The sequence below is a fragment of the Chiloscyllium punctatum genome, chromosome 23, assembly GCF_047496795.1.
Source record: "Chiloscyllium punctatum isolate Juve2018m chromosome 23, sChiPun1.3, whole genome shotgun sequence".
Classification (NCBI taxonomy): Eukaryota; Metazoa; Chordata; class Chondrichthyes; order Orectolobiformes; family Hemiscylliidae; genus Chiloscyllium; species Chiloscyllium punctatum.
The window spans coordinates 84,858,312-84,878,359 of record NC_092761.1 but is presented as its reverse complement, the minus strand read 5'-3'; the positions used below and the strand labels follow the sequence as shown (position 1 = coordinate 84,878,359).

Sequence of the window (20,048 nt, the reverse complement as noted above, 5' to 3'; positions counted from 1 at the left end):
TCTGGTATTTTAAATACATTTATTTTTAGAGTAAAATAAAAATAATAAAGGACAAACAAAAACATATTGATAAAAAATAAAAGATTTGTTCTGCAAAATTTGGATTCATTCATAAGGCCACAGGTTCCCCACCCCTGCCTTACACCTACCTCTAGTCCTGAAGAAAGGTTACACTAGAAACACCGAATTCTCCACCCCCTGATACTGTTTGGCTGGCTTTGTTCTTTCAGATTTCTGCTAATCTATTATTCCCATCCAAGGCTTGACCTTGTTGATAAGTCTTCTAATCATAGGGGTTTAAACTGGTAAGAGTTACAGATAAACCTAATCCAGACCACGTCGATTCTCAGCATCTGGAATTATTGAACTTTCCAATAGAAAAGACAACCATTTGATCCCTGCCCCATGCCAGCTCTCTGAATAGCAATCCATTTAGTTACAATTTTTCAACGTTTCCTGTTTCTACTTACTCAAATTTTGTCCCAATTTATTCTGAAATCCTCTTCACAACCTCTCTCTTTTAGTACTTTGGGTGAAAGTTTTAAATTCCAGCCTTTTATTTCTTTTACTTTATTCACCTTTAACTTGTGAGAAAGTGAGGACTGCAGATGCTGGTGTCAAGCATCGAAAAGGATGGTGCTGGAAAAGCACAGCAGGTCAGGCAGCAGCCAAGGAGCAGGAGATTTCGGTCATAAGCCCTTCATCAGGAATGTGGGAGAGGAAGGGGGCTAAGAGATAAATAGGAGCGAGGGGTGGGGGCGCGGGGGGTAAGATGGCTGGGAAGGCGATAGGTGGATGCAGTTGGAGAGTGATTGTGATAGGTTGGTGGGAAGGATGGAGCAGATAGGTAGAAAGAAAGAAGGACAGGTGGTACAGGTCAAGAGAGCAATGCTGAGTTGGAGGGTTGGATCTGGGATGAGGTGGGGGGATGGAAGATAAGGAAACTGATGAATGTTGATGCCGTGTAGTTGAAGGGTCCCATGGTGAGATGAGGCGTTCTTCCTCCATTTGCGGGTGGCTTGGATTTTGCGGTGGAGGAGGCCCAGAACTTGCATGTCCTTGGAGGAGTGGGAGGGGGCGTTTCAGGGAACATCTCTGGAACACACTTTTCAACTCATTTTTAATTTAGCAAAGTTTTAGCACTTTGCAATCTTACTGTCAGATCTCTTCTTTAACATTCTCTGTTCCAAAGGAAATTTCTGCTCACAGCTAAAGATTTCATTGTGGAAACAGCTTTGTCATAGATTCATAGAGTCCAATGCTTCCATGCCAACCAGCTATCTTAAATTAATATAGTCCCATTTACTAGCATTAGGCCCATATCCCTCTAAACCCTTCCTATTCATATACCCATCCAGATGCCTTTTAAATAGTTGTACCAGCCTCCACCACTTCCTCTGGCAGGTCATTCCATACATACACCACCCTTTGAATGAAAAACTTGGCCCTTAGGTCCCTTTTTATTTTTCCCCTCTCACCCTAAATCTATGCCCTCTAGTTCTGGATTCCCCCCACCTCAGGGAAAAGACCTTGTCTATTTAACCTATCCATTCCCCTCATGATTTTATAAACCTCCATAAGGTCTCCCTTCAGCCTCCAATGCTCCAGGGAAAACAGCCCCAACCTATTCAGCCTCTCTCTATAGCTCAAACCCTTGAACCCTGGCACCATCTTGTAAATATTTTCTGAACCCTTTAAAGTTTCACAAACATAGGGACATACAGCATAGAAACAGACCGTTCAGTCCATGTTGAACATAATCCCAAACTAAAATAGTCTCAGCTGCCGGCTCCTGGACCATATCCCTCCAAAACTTTCCTATTCATGGACTTATCCAAATGTCTTCTAATTGTTATAATTGTACCCACGTCCACCACTCAGCCCCACAATTAATCCCTTTTCTGATCAAAGAATTGTGAAGCTAATTGTATCCCTGAAATACTACTTAGGCTGATGAATTAGAATTATTTGAAATGTGTGAGTTCTGGTTCAGTGAGTCGTGCCATAGTCTCAGGCTCTAGAGGTTGTGTTTTTAAGATACCGAATCTGAGTTGGTTCTGCAGTTGGTGTGTTGCACTGTTATGGATGCCATCTCACAGATGGGATGTCAAACGTCAGGTCTCACCCTCAAGTGGATGAGAAATTTCCAATGATCCCACTCACATTATAAACAGTCTTCGCATTGTCTGAATTAATGTATACCACTGAATATATTCCATACAAAACCAGTTTGTTGTTTGTGAAATCTTGCATGCAATTTCATTGTCTACATTACCAGAGTTTTTCCACTCATAATGAATGATAATATTGTTTTCCTAAGTACTTTGCACATTGAAGAAATCTGCTGTCCTTACCCGATCTGGCCTACATGTGACTCCATCCCGACAGCAATGTGATTAACTCTCAAACATGCTCTGAAATGGCTGAGCAGGAAATTTGGAGACATCAAATTGCTCCAGGGAAGAGCCCTGTCACTGAGTCTACATGACACAGACAACAGAGGTTTGAGAAGAGTAATTAGGGCTATTTAATGAATTCTCACCTCGTCAGTAATTCTCACACCCCAAGAATAAATAAAACAAATGTTACCTTTATCTTAAACAGTTGTCTCATCAAGAAGATTGCATTGCAATTTTTTTATTCTTTGGATTAGATTTACTCTGCCATTTTTAAACATGTGCAAGTAATTCAAGGATTCCAAAGTTTATGAGGTGTCTTAATATAAATAAAAAGGAAATTTTGGGCAAGAACTTTTCACAAAAGTCAATAAAATGTGGAGCTGGAAAGGCACAGCAGGTCAGGTAGCATCAGAGGAGCAGGAGAGTCGATGTTTTGGGTTGGTCCCTTCATCAGGGCTGGGGTTATCCCCATTTCTGAAGAAGGGTCTCCAAACATTGACTCTCCAGCTCCTCTGATACTGCCTGACGTGCTGTGCCTTTCCAGCTCCACATTTTATCAGCACTGACTTCTATCATCTTCAGTCCTTACTATCTCCAACTTCTCACAACTACTGTGTTTTTTTATTTGGATTGAGTTGTAACAATATTCAACACAAGATGACTCATTGCTGATTTACTCTGACATTTTAATGCAGTTTTCCAATATAGGCAGTGGCAATTCACAATTGAAAAGCAAATCAATATAGACAGTGGTACATCTTTAAAAGAGGTAAAAACAATGACTGCAGATGCTGGAAAGCAAATACTGGATTAGTGGTGCTGGAAGAGCACAGCAGTTCAGGCAGCATCCAACGAGCAGCGAAATCGACGTTTCGGGCAAAAGCCCTTCATCACGAATAAAGGCAGTGAGCCTGAAGCTTTAAAAGTATGCATGGTACACAACAGGTTATTTTGAGTATTGTCCTTATAAATTTATCTCTACAGAACTCAGAATTCAATTTTCTCTGGTAGCAGATAAATTAATTCATACATGTAAAATTCCTCTATGAATTGTTCAACTGCTATTTTAAACTAATTATGGAACTATTCTACTATTATAGAACAAGATATACTCAGGCATTAACATTATACCTGCTTGGAGTAAAATGTAATGAGTATAACTTTTTTTCACAACAATAGAAGGCAGTTTAGTTGAAACTGTAAACATGATATTGTATATTGCACAACATTCCTCTAATATGAAAGGATTTTCACATCCTGTATCTTTGGATTGGAGCATAACACAGAAATGCAATCCGCCATAGCAGCTATCACAATAGCACAGGCTTTTGTGTGTTTTAATTAGCAACAATTTTCTTGCTCCTTCCCATCTACTTGGCATCCACCCATGTAGCTAGTCATCTAGTGACCATTCATTATGTGTTTATTTATAAAGTTAGGGATAGCCATTTCACCATAGTAGATGTCACAGCTAAATTGTTGCTCAGGTAGGGTCAGATGAATTGGCATGGTCAGATCAAGCAAGTAGCTGCACCCAAAATACTACTCTATCTGAAATTACCGAAGACACCACACAGCAAATTGGTCCTGGAACATCTATGATACGGTGACATAATGAATGGTGTTACTTATCCTCAAAGCTTTTTCGGGAATGACGACTGTTGTTTGTAGTTGTCTGATTACAGAACATTTCCAGTGTTTTTGTTTTACTCAGTTAGGAGATGGGTGCATCACTGGCTGGGCCAGCATTTATTGTCCAAAAGTATGTATATCTCTATGACTGTATGACTAGTTGCCCTTGAGAAGATGGTGATGAGCTGCAATTCACAGGTTGTGAGTTGAGCCACAATACCTTTAGGGAAGGAGTTCCAGGATTTTGCTCCAGCGGCAGTGAAGGAATGACAATATACTTCCAAGTCAGGATGGTGAGTGGCTTGGATGTGAACTTTCAGGTGGTAAAAATTATTCTCAGAGCAATTGTAGTAAATGAAAGAAAAACTCTTTGTTGTGTTTGGCATTGGTTAATGCACTCAGTGAGCACATAGACAGGCACACACTTAAACAGGCAAGTGCCATATGACAATCATCGTGTCTGCAATTCTATCACATATCACCAAATAACAAGGATAACAATGTCTCAAACATTGACAGAACTGCAGCAGCAAGTATAACAACCACTTTACAGGAAGGGGTGATTTATTAGGAGGATGTAATACATAATTGACCAGATAAGCTGTAATCAGCATCGATAGAAATCATCAAGACATGCATCTGTGCCTGCATCTGCACTATAAAGAAAGCCTGTGATGCAGTGGGATAATGCTAGAAAAGGAATGTATATGTGTGAGCATGTGTACCTTTATGTGTATGCACGTATAAATGCATATAAAGGAAAAGTTAATGAAACATTGGAAATTTGGACTTAAAATACTTAATTTGGACTTAAACTTAACAAACGTATTTGCCCGAAAGGAATTATTCTGCTATTGCCTATTGTAATAAATGGATCGACAATACAATTGAACGTGCTTCTGGGAAGAATCAGAATTGATGGATATGCTGATAAGTAAGCAAGCAGGGTTTAAAGTTGAAGAAAGCAGATTATTGGATGGAAGAACCTTTTCTTGTTCCTGATATGCTTAATATTAATAGAGAAGGAAAAGAGAAATTAGATCAGTCTGAAACAATGATCCAAAAAGAATTACCATAAAAATAACTCCTTATTTTGTTTTTTTGCAAACATGTTTGCTCATAAAAGAGCAGATGACTTTCTCACAACCCCAGCACCTGTGAATTACATGGGATGAATCTCTTTGACAACCACAGACATCACAGAGACCCCTGGTTTTTGCAGCTGTATTTTTATGTATCAACTTCTTCAGATCTTTCTTGACCTGGTCATCTGCGTAAGCGATGTCCACCACTGTGATTTGTTTGGGATCCCAGATGCAGTCTTCTTCTTTCCCACTGGGAATGGAAAGCATCCTGCAGTTCGGTGGGACCCAGGCAGAGTCATAACCGTGCTGATGCCAAGTTTTTTGAAGGGGATGATTATCCACATCTATTTTCTTCACTTTTCCAGCTCTAACTTTCAGCTTGAAGACCACTTTGTCACTTGCTGCTGTTAGCTTTGGATATGCTTTTGCTTTGGTCACATCTCTGCTAACATACACCCCTGCACCTAAGAGTCCATCCTTGGATGGTATAAACCCTGACTTTATTATACTTGCAGCATTGTTTTTGTGGGTCCCGTGGTACATGGTATATCCTCTCCCATTTTTAAGCTCCTGACCTGATTTCAAATGGCTATTATCCTCATGGATGACTTGCCATCCATAAAACTCAATGGACATTTTCTCTGAATGGAGTTCACCTTCTTCTGTTGCTATCTTGTAAGACCTGCAATGGGAAACATTGAAGTGTATTGCTAGGATCACACACATATCTGGAAGAAGGTTAAAAATCTCACTACACCAGGTTATAGTCCAACAGGTTTAACTGGAAGCACTAGCTTTCGGAGCACTGCTCCTTCATTAGGTCATTGTGGAGTACATGATTGTAAGACTCCACACCCACCTGATGAAGGAGCAGCGCTCCAAAAGCTAGTGCTTCCAGTTAAACCTGCTGGGCTACAACCTAGCGTTGTGTGATTTTTAACTTTGTACACCCCAGTCCAACTCTTACATCTCCAAATTTATAGCTGGAATATACTTCCATAACAACACTAATTAACGATTGCGAAATTAAGAATTGATGTGTTTAGATTCAATTCCCTACGGTGTCAAAAACAGGCCCTTCGGCCAACTAGTCCACCCCAACCCTCCAAAGAGAACCCACCCAGACCCATTTCCCTATGCACCTAACACTATGGGTAATTTAGCATGGCCAATTCACCTGACCTGCACATCTTTGGACTATGGGAGGAAACCTACACAGACACAGAGAGAATATGCAAACTCCACACAGACAGTCACATGAGGCTGGAATTGAACCTGGGACCCTGGTGCTGTAAGGCAACAGTGCTAACCACTGAGCCACCGTGCTGCCCATGTTTAGATATATGGAAAGTGAAACCCCTTTACAATTGCTGTGCTAGATATGTTTACATTGTCTGGACTTTATGAATTAATTTCCTGACATGGAACAAAATATGACATCTTGCTCCTTCTTGTTATTTTTGTCTGTATTCTTGTTTCAGTATGTTCAGGGATAGAACAAAGCTAATTTTGAAATGAAATTACATGTATGTAGCCCCTTTTCAAGGCTCAGGAATTCCAATGTACTTTGCAGCCAATTAAGACAATTAAAATATTTTCATTCCAGTAATGGTAGGAAACACATGAGCCACTTTTCACACAGCAACCTCCAACAAACAGCAATGTGACAGGAACCAGATAACCTGGTTTTGGTGTTGGTTAAGTGACAAACACTGCCCAGGACATTATGAAAGATTCTCTTGCCTTTCTCTTGCTAGCCTTCAGAGAGAGCAACCAGGATCTCAGTTTGACATCCCATCCAGCCAACACCAGCAAGGCAGATTCTCTTCCATTATGTATACATTTAGGGGAGGCAATGGTCTAAGGATATTATCACTAGACTATTAATGCAGATACTCAGTGAATCCAGGTTGGGGGAATTTCACCACAGCAGGCAGTGGAGTTTGAATTCAATAAAAAATATGCAGAATTAAGAATCTACTAGTGACCATGACACCATTGCCGACGGCTGGAATAACCCATCTGGTTCACTAATGTCGTTTAGGGAAGGAAGGCTGCTTTCCTCATCTGCCCTGGTCTACATGTGACTCCAGACACACAGCAATGTGGTTGACTCTAAACTGCCCTCTGGGCAATGAATGCTGGCTTAGTCAGCGACACCCATATCCTGGGAATGAATGAAAAAAAATGCAGGGAATAATGATCTGCTCAGTTGGCATCACCCACTGTTTTGGGGATCTTCCTTTAATACTAAATGAAGAAATCTCTGTACAGGGTGCAACCATTAATCACTGAATCTTGCTGATGTTAGGTTTTAATTCCTGGTAGTGTCTAGATGGTTTGTCTATTTATGTTTGTTTTAACGGATTGAGAGATCCGTTTTGATTTCTTTGGTAACAGGGAGCAGTCTCCCTGTAAAGCATTCTTAACGTCTTCCAGTAGATACTCTCTGCCTGCCCTATCAAATTGAATTCTCCTAAACATCACAATTAGATTGCCACTTAACATTCTATGATCATGGGTAGACTATATAATCTGTCCTCTGGCGTGCATGGTATCTCCTAGTCAATAGCAATGGTCTTTTCCCTCGGGTGGGACAGTCCAAATCCAGGGAGCAGATTTTTAAGGTGAGAGGAGAAAAATTTAAGAGTGACGTGAAGGACACTGAGGGTGTTTCACATGTGGAATGAACTGCCATAGTAAGTGTAGGTACATTGACAACATTTAAAAGCTATTTGGACAGGTACCTGAATAGGAAAGGTTTACAGGGATATGGGCTAAATGCAGGCAAGTGGGACTAGTTTGGTTTGGGAAACTCGGTTGGCAAGGTCGAGTTGGACTGAAAGGTCTGCTTATGTGCTGTATGAGTCTATGAAGGTCTGACCTTTGCTGGTGAACACAAGGGAATTAACTGAGTAGAAGCCCAAAAGAGAGGCAGTCAGAGTGAGATAAAACCATGGAAAATTCACAGCAAGAATGGCACAGGTTGGGACGAATATAGAAGGTTGCAAAGACTGGTTGAAAACTGAAAGAGGAGGGGATGTTTTGTTTAGATCTTTTCAGAGGGATGTGCATGTCCCTGGAAACACAAGCTGTTGTTACTGATCCCAAAATGTGAATTCACTTAAGAGACCAGCTGAGAGTGAAATCACATTGCTATGGATCCGGAGTTACATACATATTTATCCTCTGTAAAGGACAATAGTGAGCCAAATGGTTTTTTTTCCACAACTGAACGTTGCCATTATCACTATGACTGAGACTAAGAATAAAGTCTATCAGACAAGCAATGGATTTGTGAACTCGTGTTCCCAGAGCACTGGGGGCTCTGGATGATCAGTCAAGGCATATTTCCAATTGCCAAATAAAGTCGTAGTCTGGGAGCAAGAGGAATCACAAACAAACATCGATGATTGGAGGTGTAGTGGATAGCGAAGAAGGTTATCTCAGATTACAACAGGATCTTGACCAGATGGGCCAATGGGCTGAGAAGTGGCAGATAGAGTTTAGTTTAGATAAATGTGAGGTGCTGCATTTTGGGAAAGCAAATCTTAGCAGGACTTATACACTTAGTGGTAAAGTCCCAGGGAGTGTTGCTGAACAAAGAGACCTTGGAGTGCAGGTTCATAGCTCCTTGAAAGTGGAGTCACAGGTAGATAGGATAGTGAAGGAGGCGCTTGGTATGCTTTCCTTTATTGGTCAGAGTGTTGAGTATAGGAGTTGGGAGGTCATGTTAGGACATTGGTTGGGCCACTGTTGGAATATTGCATGCAATTCTGGTCTCCTTCCTATTGGAAAGATGTTATGAAACTTGCAAAGGTTTAGAAAAGATTTACAAGGATGTTGCTAGGGTTGGAGGATTTGAGCTATAGGGAGAGGGCGGCATGGTGGCTCAGTGGTTACCACTGCTGCCTCACAGCACCAGGGACCCAGTTTTGATTCCCAGCTCAGGCAACTGTCTGTGCAGAGTTGCACATTCTCCCTGTGTCTGCTGGGTTTCCTCCCACAGTCCAAAGATGTGCAGGTCAGGTGCATTGGCCATGCTAAATTGTCCATAATGTTAGGTGGATTAGTCATGGGTAAATGTTGGGGAACGGGTGGGTTGCTCTTCGGAGGGTCGGTGTGGACCTTTTGGGCCAAAGGGCCTATTTCCACACTGTAGGGAATCTAATCTAATAGAAAAGCTGGGTCTTTTTTTCCTGAAGGCTGAGGGGTGACCTTATTGAGGTTTATAAAATCATGAGGGGCATGGATAGGGTAAATAGACAAAGTATTTTCCCTGGAGTGGGGAATCCAGAACTAGAGGACATAGGTTTAAGGTGAGAAGAGAAAGATATAAAAAGGTCAACCTTTTCCAATAGAGTGTGGTATATGTATGGAATGAGCTGCCAGAGTAAGTGGTGGAGGCTGGTACAATTACAACATTTAAGAGGCATTTTGATGGGTGCATGAATAGGAAGGGTTTGGAGGGATATGGACTGGGTGCTGGCAGGAGGGACTAGATTGGGTTGGGATATATGGTTGGCATGGACGAATTGAACTGAAGGATCTGTTTCAATGCTGTACATCTCTATGACTCTATGACTGTTACATTCACATTGCCATTGGGGTCGGTTAGCTTGGATAGCTGATAAAGTGTGGCACTGGAAAAGCACAGCAGGTCAGGCAGCATCCAAGAGTCGATGTTTCGGGCAGGGCCCTTCTTCAGGAGCTCTTGCCCGAAATGGTGACTCTCTTGCCCCTCAGATGCTGCCTGACCTGCTGGGCTTTCTCGAGCACCATGGTTTTCAACTGCGATTCTCTAACATCTGCAGTCCTCACTTTCTCCTCGCTTGGAAGGCTGGTTTGCAATGCAGACGGATGCCAACAGCATGGGTTCGGTCCGACACTGCCTAAGGTTTTGTTAATTGATTCACAAGATGTGAGTCACTAGCTGGGACAGCTTTTATTGCCCATCCCTAATTGTCCAGAGGGCAGTTAAGAGCAAGCGTGTTACATGGGTCTGGTGTCACATGTAGGCCAGATCAGGTAAGGATGTGATGATTTCCTTCCCTAAAGGACTTGAGTGAACCAGTTGGATTTTTCCCATTCAGGCTAATGGGTTGCACCTTCTCAAACCTTTCACCTCAGGCAATCTCCTTTGAATGAGAGATTGGGACTACAATAATTTCACTTTTACTCCAGAGAAATTGAGAAACTTGTTCAAACTGGCTCGGGTAATAATAGATATGATATTTTAACATTCCATTCTCCAGTCTATGTTTACAGCAGAAAAGATTAGCCATGTAACAAATGAAGCAGTTTTGGTTTTGCTGTCTGCTCCCTCTTACAACAGCCACAAACAGAATTTCCCATATGTTTTTACCTCTCCCAGCGACTTCTTTTATATATTAAAAACAAATCCTGTTCAGGAAACAGATAACTGAAATATTCTATTCTGCTGTCAACTCTGAAACGGGATTGGAAATCAATTTGTCCACCCCAGTCCAACACCGGAATCTCCACATCCACCCTGAAACGGATCGATTTGTCTCCAAGTGTACAGAAGTGTGACTTATCACCTTCCCAATAGTTGTGAAAAAAAATCAGCAATTAAATTAATTAGAATGATTTGCAAAATCTTTACCTCCAGCTCCAGCTCCACTTCTCTTGACAGTTTCCAGACCCGGAAATCGAAACCAAATCTTGACTGAGCTCGAATTCATTAACTTTCGGTTCTGCCGACGTGGGTTGGACAACATGCGTCGATTTCGCTGCTCCTTGGATGCTGCCTGAACTGCTGTGCTCTTCCAGCACCACTAATCCAGAATGCTTTTGCTTTTGTCGCGTGCTGATGACTTTGAGTTGAGTTGTAAATGTTACACCTCACTGCGATTCCTTTCCTGTGCTCGACTACTCCCGCAAGTTAAACGACTTTCCCTTCTGTTGGAGTGATGGGCAGAAGGAGCAAGGGCTTGGAGAGGAAAGAATCTTCCTCACACAGCGAAGAATGAGGGTCTGGAAAGGCAAAGCCTAGAAATGTGGTGGACGACAAGCTCATTGAGCATTCAAGAGTTGGATGGAAAGAATGTGCAAGAGTATGATTAAGTTAGATTAGATTCCCTACAGTGTGGAAACAGGCCCTTCAGCTCAACAAGTCGACACCGACGCTCCAAAGAGTAACCCACCCAGACCCATTTCCCTCTGACTAATGCGCCTAACACTGTGGGTAATTTAGCATGGCCAATTCATCTGGCCTGCACATCTTCGGCCTGTGGGAGGAAATGCATGCAGACACAGGGAGAATGTGCAAACTCCACACAGTCACTCGAGGCTGGAACCAAACCTGGGTCCCTGGTGATGTGAGGCAGCAGAGCTAACCACTGAGACACTGTAGCGTGTATGAGGATAAAGCAGGAGTTTGGCGCTAGGTAGTAGGGCACAATGGGCCAAATGACCTGCTCCTGCACTATCCAGTCCTGTGATTCACCCGAACAGGATTATTTGTTTCAAACAGCATTTCCAAGAGGGAGTACATGGTGGTGTAAATCAGTACCCTTGGTCATAGAGTCACAGAGATGTACAGCACAGAAACAGACCCTCTGGTCCAACTTGTCCATGCCGACCAGATATCCCAACGCAATCTAGTCCCACCTGCCAGCATCCGGCCCATATCTCTCTAAACCCTTCCTATTCATATACCCATCCAAATGCCTTTTACATGCTGTAATTGTACCAGCCTCCACCACTTCCTCTGGCAGCTTATTCCATACACATACCACCCTCTGAGTGAAAAAGTTGCCCCATTGGTCTTTTTTATATCTTTCCCCTCTCACTCTAAACCTATGCCCTCTAGTTCTGGACTCCCCCACTCCAGGGAAGAGACTTTTTCTATTTATCCCAATCCATACCCCTCATGATTTTATAAACCTCTATAAGGTCACCCCTCAGCCTCCGACATTCCAGGGAAAACAGCCCCAGCTTATTCAACCTCTCCCTATAGCTCAAATACTCCAACCCTGACCTTGGTGTCTTATCATTTCTCTGTGTGCTCGCAGCTAATAAGTTTGGCAAGCTATGAAATCCTTTAGAATAAAAGACTTGAATTTATTGCTGAGGTATGGTCACTGGAACTCGAAACATTAACCCTGCTTCTCTCTCCACAGATGTTGTCAGACCTGCTGAGGTTCTCCAGCCAGTTCTGGTTTTGGCTGTTTCAGATCTTCAGCATCCACAGTTCTTTGTTTCATATTATATTTATGTGACATCTTTGTGGACATCAGACAGTCCCAATAGCAAGAGCCCTCCTTTGTATTGTGAATGTACCTATTGCATATAACATTGTTAATGTATTGTATATAACATTATACCTATTGTGTATAACATTGTGAATGTACCTATTGTGTATAACATTGTGGATATATCTGTTATATATAACATTGTGGAAGTACATATTGTGTATAACATTGTGGATGTATCTATCGCATATGACATTGTGGATTGTCTATTGTATTTAATGTTGTGGATGTTTCTATTGTACATAACATTGTGAATGTACCAATTTTATATATAATATTGTGGATGTACCTACTGTATTTGGCATTGTGGAAGTACCTATTGTGTATAACATTGTGAATCAACCTATTGTATATAATATTGTGTATATATCTATTGTATATATTATGGATGTACCTGTCGTATATAACATTGTGGAAGTACATATTGTGTATGACATTGTGGATGTACCTATTATGTATAAGATTGTAGATGTATGTATTGTATATAACATTGTGGATGTATCTATTGTACATAACATTTTGAATGTACCAATTGTATATAACATTGTGGATGTATCTATTGTGTGTAACATTGTGGATAAATATAGCGCTGAAGCAGCACAGCAGGTCAGGTAGCACCTGAGGAGCAAAAGAGTCAACATTTCAGGTATAATGACGAAGGGCTTATGCCCAAAATGCCAACTCTCCTGCTCCTTGGAAGCTGCCTGACCTGCTGCGTTTTTGCAGCACCACACTTTTCGACTCTGACTCTCCAGCATCTGCAGTCTTCACTTTCTCCTAAATGTTGTGGATGTACCTTTTGTGTATAATGTTGTGCATGTACCAACACCAAACAGACTGCAGCAATTCAAGAAGGAAGTTCACCACTAACTTCTCAAGGGCAACTTGGGATGGGTAATAAAAGCTGGGTCATCCACGGACACCCGCATCCCAGGAGTGAACAAGGAAAATACTTTTTAAAACATTTCTTAATTCATAGGAAATGCATGCGACTGGCTATTAACTAATTAACTACCTTGAGTTACCCTGGAGAAGGTGGCAGTAATCAGCCTTGCATCATTACAATCCCTGTTTAGGTTGTAGGTTTGCTCACTGAGCTGTAGGTTTGATATCCAGACGTTTCATTACCTGGCTAGGTAACATCATCAGTGGCGACCTCCAAGTGAAGCGAAGCTGTTGTCTCCTGCTTTCTATTTATATCTTTGGGGTGTCTGTTCACAACATTCCCTCAGGGAGGTGATTGACTTGGATAGGAACTTGTAGCTGATGGTGATCCCATGTGTCTGTTGCTCTTGTCCTTCTAGGTGGTGGAGGTCATGGATTTGGAAGGTTTGGCCAAAGATCCAACAAACAATGCAATAATTACCACATAATGCGTTATAATGGTATGGGCTGTATGATACACATTGGCTCGGGAGAACTGCTTCAAAGAAAGAGCAAACAGATTGCCAAACTCAATTGTCATCTAAAAGCCAGCATTAGCTGCACGTTCTGCTCCACATCACAACATCACATATCATCCTGATTTCAAACTAAATTGTGGTTCATTCACCCTGGGCAAAATTTCTGGAACTCCTCCTCGAATAGGAAGTCATTTAAACAAAGCAGCTCACCACCATTTCGGCAAAGGCAATTAGAGTTGGACAATGGATTTTGGTCCAGCCATTGATGCCCGCAAAACAGGGAATTGATTTTTAAAAATATTTTATCTTTCTGCCCTTTTTAAAATGTTTACTCTTTCCACATCTAATCCCTCTTTCCTAAGCTTGCTTTTTATATTTAAACTAAGTGTTAAATTTTTTCTATTCCGTCTGTTGCCTCTAACTGGAAGTGTAAGTAATTTCCAAAGATACATACATTATTTGGTGAATAACCTGTACTAGAGGTTGTTTTGGAACCGGTCAAACATCCAGACTTGAAAGATCGATAAGGGAACTGGGCCAGGATTTAATACCGTTCTGTTCGCTAGAGTTTCCTGTTTTTGTAGGCAGCTTCATGATATCAATGAGATTTGAAATGATCTGTTTAGAGGCACATAATACTTTCCGTTTGGTTTAGGTTTCTTACCTATTTCAATGGGTTCTCCTTTAAGACCCTTGTCAGAAATCACCTCATTTGCAATCTACTTCTTTGGCTCTGCCCCCATTTTTGATTGTTTCCGTATAAAGTCTTTTATGCTTGTTTTCAACATTAAAGGCGTTATATACAACAAACACTGTTTTTGTTGCATTATGTTGTGATCTTTTAGTTAATTGCATTCTCTTGTTTCTATAATTATTCCGCCGCAAATAAACAAAGATGCATAAATAATGCAGATGGCTGTGATTCCACGACAATCGATTAAGAGGCAAATTGAGCTGCCCAATGCTTCATTCTGTCAGGATTCAAAATTGATTAATTGAGAGAAGTTCACGTTTGCTTGTCAAGGCTGACACTTCAAAATCAAATCTACTTCACATGCTTGCAGAGTTAAAAAACATTATTTTTCAAAATGCAAATACTGCAAATCTGAAATAATTGATTTGCTTTATTATCATGTGTACCTAAGTACAGTGACAAGCTTTGTTTGCGAGCAGCACAGGCAGATCATAGTAAGCAAGCCACACAGATCACAGGGTGAAAAAAATTTGCACAGAGTGAGGTGCACAGCGTTCATGCAATGCCTTCTGGAGTATGACAGTTCTGAGGATATTTATTCATATGCCCGTTATTGTGAACTCATGCTCTCTGGTTGCCAATCCTTGAGCTAATAATTAATGTCTATTGACACTGAGGTTCAGTTAGCTCAGCTATAGTGATACAGTGTGATGCCAAAAGCATGAGTTAAATCATGCACTGGCAGAGATTATCATGAGAGTCCTGCCTTCTTAAGATCAACCCTGGCCGAGGTTAAACCACCGCAAGTTGTCTCTGTAATGTGGGATTAACCTGTGGCCTGTTAGGTCTATGGTGACCTTACTTATCTACGTGGTCAAAACTCCTCATAATTTGAGCACTTCTGTTATATTGCAAAAGCACTAAAATCTAACAAGCAGCATGAATTCAGAAGTAGAACAAGTTGGGAATAATCCACTAGAGGTCATCAGTTTCACATGCCATGAAGTTCTGTCACTATGAGACCAGGGTCCAATAGCAACACGCAATTTTACCTGTACCTTGCTGCAGTCAGCATCGGGAGAGACTTCAACATTTTTACCATCATGCAGTTGATCAGGAATCTCTCCCCACTTACCACCTGTCATTATTGTGTGTTGGAAAGATGCAAAAATTGATACTTAATCTGTTTCGCCGTGTTATGAATGTACTTTCCTGTCAAGTCCTGGATATTTCCCAGATTGAAATCATTGTCATGAATTGTTCTATTGAATTGAGCAGTTTAAGACTTGCAGAGATTTACAAAGGTTTTATTGTGAGCCAGTAGTTTAGCACAAACACCAGTTTCCACCTTTCCTTTCTATGCCCAAAAGTTAACCACCACCCCCACCTCCCCCCTCCCTCTCTGTCCCACACAACAGTTCTTTTGAAATAAATGAATTAGAAATATGTCTCTCACAAAGTGACACCAAAGCTTTCATGATGGTACCAAACTGGGGACCTTGGAGAGATTAGGCACACATGATAACCACTACACGACAGGAACACTGCTCTTTTTTGTAAAAAATCAAATTGTTCAGACATGTTGTTACGACACAATTCTGGAGCAGATGGGATTTGAAATTGGACCTTCTGCTCTCAGGGCTTGGACACCATGACTGCAAGAGCCTCCAAGAACAAAGAACACTTTTGTTTTTAGTTTTGACAATGCAATTGCCTCATTTGTTTGAAAGACCTAACACCAAGTTATGAAATTGACGAACCGAAAGGGAGATACCTTTCTTCTTAGCATATTCTGGTGTTGTGGACATCGCTGGTTGGGCCAAGATTTATTGCTCATCCCTCGTTGCCCTTGAGAAGGTGGTGAGCTACCTTCTTGAACTGCTGCAGTCCACATGCCATAGGTAGATCCACAATGCCCCTATGGAAGGAATTCCAAGATTTTAACCATGCGATAGTGGTTGACCGACAGCAATATGGTTCCAAGTCAGGATGGTGTTTGGCTTGCAAGGGAACTGGTGAGGGGGATGTTCCTATGTATCTGCTGTCCTTGTGCTTCTAGCTGGAAATAGTCATGGGTTTCGAAGATACTGCCTAAGGATCTTTGGTGAATTTCTGCAGAGCATCTTGTAGATGGTACACACACTGCTGATAGTGAATGTTGGTGGAGGAAGTGTATGTTTGTGGGTTTTTAATCAATCAAGCAGGTTGCTTTGTCCTGGATGGTGTCAAGCTTCTTGAATATTGGTGGGGCTGTACTCATCCAGGCAAGTGGGGAGTATTCCATCACACCCCTGACTTGTGTGCCTTGTCGATGGTAGACAGGAGTCAGAAGGGGAGTTACTCCTCACAGTATTCCTAGCCTCTGATCTGCTCTTGTAGCCATTGTGTTTATGTGGCAAGTCCAGTTGAATTTTTGATCAATGGTAACTCCCAAGATAGTGGGAGATTCAGTAGTGGTAACACCATTGAACGAAAGGGCACTCATCAGGTTGTCTCCAATTAGAGATGATCATTGCCTGATGTTTGTGTGGTGTAAATGTTACTTGCCACTTAATGCCCCTACCTCGATTTTGTCCAGATCTTGTTGCATTTGAACATGAGCTGTTCCAGAAGCCTAGCAGGGCTACAAGAGGACAGGGAGCTAAATCAAAATGGTATAGGAGGGAAAGGTAATGTATTCCATATCCCATAGTGCTCACCTCTCTCTAAGGTGTGAAGAATCAAGCTTTTTAATCCATGATTAACTCATCCAAATAATACACTGAATGAACAGATTATAAGCATTACCTACTAAGGGCAGTGCAGCCCAAAATGGGGTTAAATTAAAATGGACTTGGAAGGGGAGATTATGCACTCTAGCCTCACAGTGTCACTTCTCTTTGTTTTTTTACCCCACCAAATGACCCATTCTTTTTTACTTTATCCTCCACCACTGAATCACTAGGGTTTCTGAATCAATTTCCAATTTACATACAAAACTCATCAGGGGAGGAGCAATTACAACAGAAGTGAGGGAGACAAGAATGAGACAAAATCAAAATAGAGTTGGACACCTCTCACTAAATGGATATTTCCTAATCAACCTGTTTTCACACATGCACACACACACGCACATACACACACACATGCACATACACACACATGCACGTATACATGCACATACACACATGCACACACATACATGCACACATACATGCACATACACATACACATGCACACATACATGCACATTACACACACACATGCACACATACAAGCACATACACACACGCACACACATGCACTAATACATGCACATACACACATGCACACATACATGCACATACACACATTCACACACACATGCACATGCACACAAACATGCACATACACACATTCACACACACATGCACACAAACATGCATATACACACATGCACACATACATGCACACATGCATGCACATACACACATGCACACATACATGCACATACACACACATGCACACATACATGCATATACACACATGCACACAAACATGCACACAAACACGCACACACACATGCACACACACATGCACACACACATACACACATGCACACATACATGCACAAACACACATGCACATATGCATGCACATACGCACATGCACACATACATACACATACATGCACACATACATGCAAATGCACACATACATGTACAAATACATGGACATACACACATGCACAAATACATGCACACAAACATGCACATACACACATGCACACATACATGCACACAAACATGCACATACACACATGCACGCATACACGCACATACACACATGCACACATACATACACATGCACATACAATCAAACATGCACATGCACACATACATGCACATTCACACATGCACACATACATGCACACATACGTGCACACACATGCACACATTTATGCACACAAACATACACATACAGACATGCACACAAACATGCAGATACACACATGCATACACATGCACATACACACATGCACACACATGCACATACACACATGTACACATACATGCACACATACATGCACATACACACATGCACACATACTTGCACACGCACATGCACAATGCGCACACACATGCACACATATGTGCACATAAACATACACACACATGCTCACAAACATGCACATACATACATGCACACAAACATGCACACATACACGCACATACACACATGCACACATACATTCACATAAACATGCACATACACACATGCACACATATATGCACACAAATATGCACATACACACATGCACACATGCACAAACATGCAGATACACACATGTACACACAAGCACACATACATTCACATGCACACATGCACACATACATGCACATTTACACATGCACACATACTCGCACACACACATGCACCCACATGCACACATTTATGCACACAAACATGCACATACACAATTGCATACAAACATGCAGATACACACATGCACACAAACATGCACATACACACATGCACACATACTTGCACACACATGCACATACACACATGCACACAAACATGCACATGCACATACACAATGCACACACACATGCACACATATGTGCACATAAACATACACACACATGCTCACAAACATGCACATACATACATGCACACAAACATGCACACATACATGCACATGCACACAAGCACACATACAGTCACATAAACATGCACATACACACATGCACACATATATGCACACAAATATGCACATACACACATACACACATGCACACATACATGCACACATGCACAAACATGCAGATACACACATGCACACACAAGCATGCATACATGCACATACACACATGCACACATACATGCACATTTACACATGCACACATACATGCACACATACATGCACACACATGCACGCATTTATGCACACAAACATGCACATACACAATTGCACACAAACATGCAGATACACACATGCACACAAACATGCACATACACACATGCACACATACTTGCACACACATGCACATACACACATGCACACAAACATGCACATGCACATACACAATGCACACACACATGCATACATATGTGCACATAAACGTACACACACATGCTCACAAACATGCACATACATACATGCACACAAACATGCACACATACATGCACATACACATATGCACACATACATGCACACATGCACAAACATGCAGATACACACATGCACACACAAGCATGCATACACGCACATACACACATGCACACATACATGCACATTTACACATGCACACATACATGCACACACATGCACACATTTATGCACACAAACATGCACATACACAATTGCACACAAACATGCAGATACACACACGAACACAAACATGCACATACACACATACATGTACAAATACATGCACATACACACATGCACACACACATACACACACATGTGCACACATACATGCACATACACACATGCACACATACATGCACATACACACATGCAAACAAACATGCACATACACACATGCACACACATGCACACACACATGCACACACACATGCACACAAATGAA

General features: G+C 41.6%; 1 protein-coding gene across 1 annotated transcript in view; it reads right to left on the bottom strand.

Moving 5' to 3' along the window:
- Positions 1-10,836, bottom strand: part of LOC140494013 (uncharacterized) — a 59,974-nt gene extending 49,138 nt beyond the window's left edge. Inside the window, exons 1-2 of the mRNA XM_072592945.1 lie at positions 10,743-10,836; positions 5,121-5,798 (exon numbers count right to left, since the gene is read on the bottom strand). Coding sequence (XP_072449046.1) covers positions 5,121-5,752 — 632 coding nt within the window. The 5' untranslated portion in view covers positions 5,753-5,798; positions 10,743-10,836. The remainder of the gene's footprint in view (positions 1-5,120; positions 5,799-10,742) is intronic.
- Between the last annotated feature and the right edge of the window lie 9,212 nt (positions 10,837-20,048).